This window comes from Mycetomoellerius zeteki, unplaced genomic scaffold (genome assembly GCF_001594055.1).
Source record: "Mycetomoellerius zeteki isolate Tzet28-1 unplaced genomic scaffold, Tzet1.0 scaffold121, whole genome shotgun sequence".
Taxonomy (NCBI): Eukaryota; Metazoa; Arthropoda; class Insecta; order Hymenoptera; family Formicidae; genus Mycetomoellerius; species Mycetomoellerius zeteki.
In genome coordinates this window covers 245,223-255,247 of record NW_017256136.1, presented here as the reverse complement: position 1 = coordinate 255,247, position 10,025 = coordinate 245,223, and the positions used below count along the sequence as shown (strand labels likewise).

Here is a 10,025-nt window from a genome sequence, read left to right as displayed (position 1 = left end):
GCGCGCGCGTGCGTGCGTGCGTGCGTGCGTGCGTGCGTGCGTGCGTGCGTGCGTGCGTGCGTGCGTGCGTGCGTGTGACATTTATCGACGATTTGTTATTGCTAACTTGAAACGTTTCTGCCGATACGCATATAGTAACTAATTGAATGTGTGTTCGTTAAATCGTGAATGATTAACGCCACGAATATGAGTGATGTTTTAGTAAGGGATAATCCGCAATGGCCCCGACATGTACCATGTATATTTATGAAGTTCAGAGTAACAAATTAGGCCTCTGCACAATTACATTTATTATTTATCCAAATATTTATCTAATTGTATAATTCTTAATTGGTAAATAAAAGGCCAATAAATCTGTTTTTATCATTTGCTTGTCATACGCAATTGTAAAATAAATGTCGACAAATAATGTTCGTATATCTATTAGCGAATCAAGAAAATGAAAGAAAAATATTACTAATATTATTATATAATGTAATACAACAATACTACTAATATTGTTATTACTTATCTATTATAACAGGGTATATATTTGGATTCCTACAGGGTAGGAATTTGTATCCTACTAAATTAAATGAATAATTTTCTTATTATAATCCTCCAGATAGCCAAATGAGTCCAAGGTGCTCCTCAATATGCGTGAAATATTGCCCTCACATAAATTCTAAGTTTGATGACAACAAGTTGGTAGCATCTTAGTGGCATTTAAAATATACGTGCCATCAATTTGCAATTATATTGCCGGCACGATACTATACAGGGTGTCCGGCGAGACTATTGCCATAGAGTGTATGTAGATAGAATGGACTAAACTGAGTCGAAAAGTCCTGTACCATTTTGCAATTTTCGCAATAGTTAACGAGATATTAATTATTAAAAATTACCGAATATATATTCGGCAATTTTTGCAATGGTTAACGAGATATTATCTAATTACTAAAAATTACCGAATATTGGTCTTCAATAATTTTTTATTCAAATACTATCAACTTTACAGAAAAAGCAAGAGATAAAAATTGTTTATTTTCTTCTCATAGAGCTCTAAGCATTTTTTCAGAATTTTTTATGAACTTTTTAGTACTGCATTTTCTTATTGGCAACTATTTTTATCAACATGAGGAAATACGATATTAAAAAGCTCTGAAAAATTCTAAAAATTTTATGAAAAGAAAATAAACAATTTTTGTCTCTAACTGTTTCTGTGAAGTTGATAATATTTGAGTAAAAAATTATTGAAAACCAATATTCATCGATTTTTACATTCATGTTGCTAACTTAGTTTGCACATAAGATTCTGATGTCAGCAAATTGACGGCAACTTTATAACAACTCGTGCAATACATTAATTTGTCTAATATGCTAAATCACGCTTGGTTATCTGGGATGCGTACGTGTAATTGGATGAGTACTATTTTTCTTTACGTGGTTAATTGAAATATAAGCAATTTTTATATTTTTATATTTTGTACTAACATAAAAATTCTAAATAAATTTGACATTACTACAATTGCGATTTTGTTTAAAACAAATTTATTGGCATTTGAACACCAACTTTACAATTTACGTGAAAGAATAGAGAAGAACGTTAACGCACATAATTTCCTGCAATTTTTCGATAATCACAAGTAATGGCGTTAAAAATATTCATTAAAGTGTGTGTTCCTCTGTATTCATTATTTTTTCGTATTGCAAAAAATATGTATAGAACTAACAGTAAGAAAAACTCCGAGAGGACTTTGATCTGTAAAATAGACAATATTAAATTTGTTAATTCACGGATTTCTGTTATGTATTATACCTATATTGTCTACACTGCAAAGATAAATTGGGAATATAAGATAATGAAGATAATTGTTTACAATGGCAAATATATCGAATAAACTTTTTTAAAACGTTTAAAGTTTGCGATAAGTTTTTAACAAGAAATTTCCTAAGTGTCAATCTTGCATTGACCCGATGAAAATTTTATTTAAAATAACATAAAATTAAAAGGGCTATAAGCCACGCTAGGTGCTCGTTATACTCCTATCGGGTTGAAACGTCTGTTTTGAATAATAAACATCTTATTTTTATGATTTATATTCGGTCATTCTCAATGTTGTTATAATAATCGTTTTAAAAATAACATAGCTGCGTTCAGCAGAGAAAATTAATCAGTTAGCGCTTAATGCTTCTTTAATACGATTGGTTCCTACACTTAGATTTTGCGAAGACTTAAAGGTGAGAACCAATCATATTAAAAAATCACTAAGCGCTAACTGATTAATTTTCCTGACTGATTAATTTTTCATGACTGGTGAACGCAGTCATTGATTTACAGTTGCCTACGCGCCGGCAGTGGCAGTCGCCTATTCCCTATCTTCAACGATAGAGGTCAAACGGCTCAATGAATCAAGTTGGAGCAATGACAACTTTTCATCAGGATCACATTATCTATAAATTACCAAAGTTTCAGCCAAATCCACCGAGACCCATTTTCTATAAGAAACGTGCGGAGTCCTTTAATAATAATAACGATAACTAATTAGAAATATATACGGGCGGCTCTAGAGTCATCCTTGAGGATGGCTCCCACGTGGATAGCGGCGCGGTTTGAATCCCTGAATCTCAAAATTCCTTTTCATTTCAATTAAATTCAATGTCCGAACTGGACATTGAATTTAATTGAATTCGGCTGAGATTTTCGCTATTGATAGAGCGAAAATACTGCTCACTCCTTCTCTGGCAGAAACATTAATCAGATTCATTAAGCGCTTTGAAAGTCTTTTATAACTTCGCTCTTCTTGAAAAATCTTTTGCAAACGAAAAACTCAGCCCTGATGTTAGAAACTTAGCTCTTAAGATTTCAAATTTATTAAAATCAGGAATTAGAATTCGATTAACGTGGTGCCCGGCACACGTGGGTATCCTGGGAAATGAGGAAGCAGATAAAATAGCGAAGAACGCATCAATTTCGGGCTTTCGTATTCATAACAAACTGTCCTTTGTGGATGTATTACACGCCCTTAATAACGACTATGGTACACTGGACATTGAACACATAAATTCTATAAGTATTGGTACCGAAGCTCATTATATATTAAACTATCGGAATATCGATATCTGTTTTATTAATAAAATTAATCATAGCAGATCGGATCTTGTCTTGGCCATCCGTGTGATATGTGGATATGTCTGCTCCAGATCTCGTCTCTTTGGAATCGGGGTGATTGAATCTCCTGGGTCTTCGTGGCGGTCCCGTCCAGGATTTGAACCATATTTTGTGGGCTTGCCCTTGCATTCGGTCACTGAGCCATAGATTATCTACTTCACTGAGAGACTTAAAATTATTCGAACCTTTTTCAATTGAGTATGTACTTGCAAACTTAAATTACAAAATATACTTAGATACATTATAACATTTCTCACAAAAGCCCAAGAAATCTTAAAAATTAGATTATAAAACAAAAGAAAAAAATTTTCCTTTTGCTGCGTTCTGGTCGGGTTCTCTCCCTTTCTTAGGCCTACTCTGCTGTCTCGCGGGACGCACCGATCCTCTCCTTAAAAGCTTCTTCAAAGCATGATACTGGACCTCATCTTAAGAGGGTCGAAATCCAGTGGGTCGAAGAAGAAGAAAAAGAATTGACCAATTAGATTAATTCCGGAATTGGTGAGATCGGTCCTCAAATCCCGATTGGAGTGATATTTTTACAATATTAAGATATTAATTAGTACACCATCATTAAAGTACTTGTCAATTTAATTAGTGATATTGCGTGTTCCAGTTTCCGTTTAAGAGTGTGTTTCAAGACCGACAAATAATCATTACTTGAACTGGAAATTGTAAGATTCAAGCAAAAATGTTATATTAAAAAAACATTTGTTTTGATCAAATATGCCTTCTTCGCTTATCTGTTTTTCATAATTTTGTTGTTACATAAAAAAAGAATCATCGAAGAAAAAAATACATAGACGATAAAAAAAACAGATAAACCACAAGAAATATTTAAAATGATAACTTTAGTAACATGATAGAGCTTACATAATTTTTCATTTAAGCGTGATAGTTATTAAAATTCATTAGAAGAAATAATTACAAAATGCTTAAATATGGCTTTATAATTGCTTACGCTACTGAATACCTAAATACGTGCAGTCTCATTTGCTTATATTATTCAACTAATATTTATAAGATTCTTCTCATTTAAAGTTTGATTTATTCATATCGGACTAATAGTCGCTTTATATTGTTTATCTTACACTTCCTTGAAACATGACTTTTCTTCTAGTTATTGGTTATTGCGAAGAATATTACTAAGACCTCGGTACTCTAAGGACACCTGCTAGTCTGAAGACACTCATCTGGCAAGAGGGAGATCCGGGTTTGATTCCCAGCCAAAATAATATTTTTCGTAATAAATTATTCGCAGTTTTTAAACTTCATCAACATATAACAATTAATATTCTTGTTATAAAGATGCTTATTAGCATGAAAAAATTATTAAATTGCTTGTATAATTTAATAAGTGATATTACTATTCTGATTCTGCTCATAAGTGAGGAGGCGGTGTCCCCTCCTCACCCGGATCAGGAGGTCGGCCCGAACAATGGGCACCCGGGAGTCTAAGTCCAATAGACTCTCGGGGGAAAGTGCCGGTTATGGCCGGCGGGTCTGGGGGAGCACTGGAAGAATGCTGCACGTGTCCCCAGTGCTTCCTCAATTAAGGAAAGGACCCAAGGAAGGACACCAGCAGAAGTTATAATGGACGAGAGTCCCACATAACCTCCGGAGCCGTTCCCAGGGGTTCGGGAATATGCATAAAAAAAGGTTCTGCTCATAAAGGCGTTTTAAGTCCGAAAAACTATTTCGGCACACGATGTGCAGAATCAGAATGTATTGTATATAAATTCACGCAAGAAATGTGTATTTAAGCGCTAAAATCCGTTTTGACCAAATATAGGGTTCTTATTTAAAAAATATGATTTATATACTCTCTTATATTTACACGTTAAATAAAATAAACACGGAATCAAATTTCATAAAAAGAACTGGATTGGATAACGAGTATTAAAATAATGTTTCCTTCATTGTTTTAAGAAATCGATGTCACCTGTCATGTTCCCCAATTCGCTGAACATTTGATCAAGATGCTGGAATAAGAAAGCGGATATCAAACGTATGCAAAATATTATCGAGATTTTTAAAAACCTATACTACTGTTCATAAATTCGGAAACGCTTGCGATTTTCTTGCATTTTACAAAAACTTAAATAACACGGTGAAACACACAAATCGTAGAGAAGTTTTTAAAAATGTATTTAAAAAGGAAGAATAGAGCTTCAAAGTGACGTTTTGTCTCTATATTTTGTTCCTAAATTACATAAAATTAAAAATTAATTTTTTTTTTCAATATTTTTGTTACTTTTTGAAGCGCTCTACTTGGATGGAACATCATCGGACAAAATTTAACAGGCAAGCATTTTAAAGCTTAGAAAGTCTATTTCAAAATGTTTGTCTATTAAATTTTATCCAATAATGATCCAGATAGAGCGTTTTAAAGAATAACAAAAATATTGAAAAAAAATATCAATTTCCAATTTTATGTAATTTAGGAAATATGCATATAATATTTATTAATCGATTACACTTAACCGTCAATCGCGCGATCTCCGCGATGACAGCCGCTCACGAAGTAAGCGCAGCGAGAGTACCAATCGACACGACATCCGCTCACGACACGAATTTTATTGTAGGATATTAAACACACATTTTTACGTCAATTTGTGTACGAAAACTTTTGTGCACCAGTTCGCACTGAATGTATCCAGTCGAATTCGCTAATAGAAACAAAATTCGAATGCCAATTTAAAGCTCTATTTTTCCTCTTTAAAATGCATCTTTAAAAGCTTCTATATAATTTCTTTTCACCAAATTACTTAAGTTTTTGTGAAATGTGAGAAAATGCAAGCGTTTCCGAATTTATAAACGATAATGTAACTAGTGCACTACACTTACGTCTGATGGTTCTTCGTTATCTTGTGCTTCCAATGGTTTAGTCCTAGATGCTATATTTCCATCATCGTCGATATCTTCATCATCTTCAAAATCTTCTGCATCATTATCTTCATCATCATCAGTATCATCCGGCTCCTCGATATCGTCATCGTCATCAGCATCGTCATCGTCATCATCATCATCATCATCTATGATGAAATCCATTTCATCGTAATCTACGGGTTCCTCTTTAATTTGTGTAAGCATTTTCGTTTCCTCAATAGCTGTCTCGGCTGGACATGGTAGGGGAGCTTTTGATGCTGAAGATATTTGAAGGAACTGTGACGTCTACAGGAAAATAAAAGTATTGTTAGCTTTTTAGAAAACGGTATACATCAATCATACAAAACTGTATAGTTTCAGAGTTTATAATATCTTAAGCGCATTTCAAGTTTATATAATATGTCAAAACATTTCAAAACTTTATATAATATAAAATAGGGATGCATCGGATATCAGAAAGATATTCGGCATTACTCGGCATTATTTTCGGCCAAATAGCCGAATATCATTAGTATCCGGTAATATATAGTACATATCTCATTGAAATTTTATATATGCAGAGCTGGACATGTATTTGAAACACTTTTATTTGAAAAACAGTATTGGTAAGACAAATATATTTTATACTTTGTGTTTGTTCGGAGTACATGAAAATATTTTGTATTTCATAGGAGCACATAAAAGTGTTTTGTACTTCGATATTAATAACAAAAGATTGAAAGTATTTTGTATTTTGTATTTCAAATACTAACATTGACAATTAACCTTATTATTTCAATTATAAAGTATAAAAATCTTTCAACCTTTCGATTTTAAATACAAAAATACGTAATACTTTTATGTGATTCGCTGAAATAAAAAATACAAAATACGCTTGTATTGCAAATAGTGTGTTTTAAATAAAAGTATTTTTCAAATACATGCCTAGTATATATGTTACTTTGATCAAAGTAACATACTCAAACTGAAAGTTCAATCATGTCATATCAGCAATAGGATTTACAGATGTTTTATAAAATATATTCCAAATGATATTAGTGATATAATTTATGATAACATTTAGCTGCTGACTTATTTTAAAGGTGGTCAAACATTCAGATCATATAAAAAATGCAATTTTTAAAAATTCTCGATTTTTTGAAAAACAAAATTTTGAGCCAAGATTGACAAAAAAATTCTTATTCTAATCTTTCTGATACTCTTTATATTCATGATTTTTTTTTATAAAGATCCGTTTAGATTTAACGGAGAAAAAAAAATACTAATGAAAAATCACATTTTTTTTCGATATCTCAAAATGGTGTGGCTCTTTTAGGATAAAATTTCGTACAAAATATTCTTTCATCTGGGTGTCCATTTTGCTCCTTGTGGTGATAGATTATGTGCAGGGCCCAAAATCTCCTGCAATATCCTTTGTTTATTAATTATATAAAGTTTTCAAAACTCTCTTAGGAATTTGTATCGTATGTACAATTGCAACACAACAATATACAACATAATGATATTAATCTATTACCCAAGATTGTCGTTGTTCTTCTTGTGCCATCGTAGCAGACGTGTCGATGTCCGACGGAGTTAATAACTCAGATAAATGAGAGCTTATATTTTCTTGAACTTGCGAGGCTAGTTTTCTTTGTGCTTTATTAGAATTATCTTGTAATCCATTTTCGACACTACCCATATTTTGATTTGCCGATGGTTTATTCGCGCGATTAATTTTATCTTCCTTTGTTTCATTAATGTTACTTTCTTCCTCTTTCAAATCGTTAATATTGATATCAAATTCAATATGACTCATGTTTCGTTTCTTTTCCATTAGTGTAGCATTATTTGGTTCTTCTTTAACTTTCTTAATGTCAGGCTTAGGTTCTTCGGGAAGACAAGTATTACCTCTTTTCCGTCTAAATCTAATATTAATATTCCTCTTATCCCATATTAAACCATATGCTTGTTTGTAATCCGATATTGCATCGTCCACACTATTATATCTCATTAAAATATTTCTGTAATAAAACGTCGGGATAATATTACAGTACAAAATCATAAAACCTAACGATCGTACTATTTGTATAGTAAATAGTTAACATACACACCCGCACGCGCACGCGCGCGCGCACGCACGATATCTATTAACTCACCGCGTATTCTTCATCTTTCGTGTTTCTTCATCTTGTGCTTTTGGAAATTTACTTTTTATTTCGCTTGTTTTAACAGATTCGGGTAAATTTCCTATAAATAAGGTATAGGGATCTATTTCTTCGGGATTATCTTCATCTCTTAATATCTTTTTTTCGACTTTCAGGTATCCCAGACCAAACTTAATTTTTTCCAATTCTTTTATAGCTTCGTCAATATTCACATCTTCCGCCATTTGAATAAAACAATATCTCGACCCACATGGATTTTGAAAATGTATGTTCAGAATATCAGAATGAAATTTACTAACGATGTTCTTATCTAGATCTGTATCAGGAAACTTAATTATTAAGCTCTGTGCATTAACTTTATTCTTCATATTGTATTCACTTTCAATTTTTAGAGCTCTTTCTGCATCTTCTCTATTCCATGGTTTATTTACATAACTTTGAGACATTGGCTTCCTTTGTTTATTTTTCTTTACTACCTTCTCCTGAAAAATTTAGTCGTTAGGTAAGTTTGTAACAAACATATTATTTCAAATTATTTTTTCTTTAAACTGTTTAAAATATGTTCTCCAGTACAATTTTCACATCCTGATCCTCAGTTTCTTCATTATGTCTGTTGCTCATGATTCCTGATGGGATAGGAGATATGGAATGGGAAGATAAAGGAACAGTCATATGGCTTCTTATACTATCACTCGCTGCTGCATTATAAATATTTCTTTGCCATTGCAATCCGAGATTACCCGTTAAAGTTGCACCAAAATATGCAGCTTGATCAAATTGACCTTGTGGCTGTCCAAACCGTACTACCCGTCTATTTTTACGGTGAAAATTATTTCTGTGAATATACATACTGTTCCTATTGTGAGTAAACCTTTCGCGACGTACATAATTACCCCTTAGTGGAATCTCCCTTGGAATTGTACTAGCGATATCATGTGGAGGAGCTGGAGGAGTTGGCAAAGGGGACGTTTGTGGTGTTATCCATTGCCAAGGAGTATGTGCATGTGTCCATTGAATAGGAGTCATTTGGGAAGGCACTGGTCCAAATACATGTGGCGGAGGTGGGACTCCACTGGGTGGTGGAGGCATAGGAGGCAAGGGTGGTTGCCCAGGCAAAGGTTGAGTGATAGTAGAGGATGATGACGACGAATAACTAGCGTACGAAGAAGCATCATATCCAAAGTTGATTGACTCTTGTTTAAAAAAAGCCCGTTTGGTCTCACTGTTTTCCTCAGATATCTGAAAATCAAGAAAGTATAAATTAAAACGGAGTGCACAAACTGTGATTCATAAATCTTACAACATGTACCATCACGCACTGTTTCGTCGAAATGGTATTCATTTTCTCACATGAACAACGTCGGTACAATCGCGTATGTAAATATTATTTGGTACAGACAAATTAACCTAGAGCGAAGTAGAATTGTCGAGAAAAAAATCGCAGTGCATTCTATTATCGCACTAGAAACGGAAAAGAGGAAGTAGCTTTAACATTACCGCGCGTTTCATACTGCCAGATTCAATGTGACTCGCCTTACGAGGTAGAAGTATTTCCTGAAACAAAATGTAAATAGATCATGGGGGGTATGAGAATGAATGACAAGGATAGCCACTAGGCACTGGTACTACTAGACATTGGGTGCGTTCAGCAGAACGTTTGTTTTGCAACTGTTGTAAGTTTCCTTCGCGCTAATTGGATCATACTTTTAGATCTAGAAGAATGGTCCTATCTCAGCAGACAATCATAAAACGGTTGTAAAACTGTTGAGTCTGCTGAACGCAGCCATTGGCTGCGTTCAGCAGAGAAAGCAGCTTTGCAACTGTTGTAAAATTCTTCAATA

General features: G+C 33.5%; 1 protein-coding gene across 2 annotated transcripts; it reads right to left on the bottom strand.

Moving 5' to 3' along the window:
• Positions 1-5,025: 5,025 nt before the first annotated feature.
• LOC108731187 (protein painting of fourth) lies at positions 5,026-9,892 on the bottom strand. 2 transcript variants are annotated; one of them, XM_018461372.1, is made up of 7 exons: positions 9,889-9,892; positions 9,682-9,738; positions 8,758-9,423; positions 8,176-8,666; positions 7,554-8,040; positions 5,996-6,322; positions 5,026-5,130 (listed from the first exon to the last, which is right to left on the bottom strand). In XM_018461372.1, the coding sequence occupies exons 2-7, from the start codon at positions 9,691-9,693 to the stop codon at positions 5,065-5,067; spliced, it is 2,049 nt and encodes a 682-aa protein (XP_018316874.1). In that variant the 5' UTR covers positions 9,694-9,738; positions 9,889-9,892; the 3' UTR covers positions 5,026-5,064. The 2 variants fall into 2 exon arrangements, with proteins under 2 accessions (XP_018316874.1, XP_018316875.1); XM_018461373.1 differs by lacking the exons at positions 5,026-5,130; positions 5,996-6,322; positions 9,889-9,892 and adding an exon at positions 7,368-7,438 and having other exon boundaries at positions 9,682-9,783.
• Between the last annotated feature and the right edge of the window lie 133 nt (positions 9,893-10,025).

Coding starts and splice junctions, on each gene's coding strand:
- LOC108731187 (XM_018461372.1), bottom strand. Junction 8,667..8,757: donor AGGATCAGGATGTGAAAATT/GTACTGGAGAAC, acceptor TAAATTTTTCAG/GAGAAGGTAGTAAAGAAAAA. Junction 6,323..7,553: donor AAGAACAACGACAATCTTGG/GTAATAGATTAA, acceptor ATTTTCCTGTAG/ACGTCACAGTTCCTTCAAAT.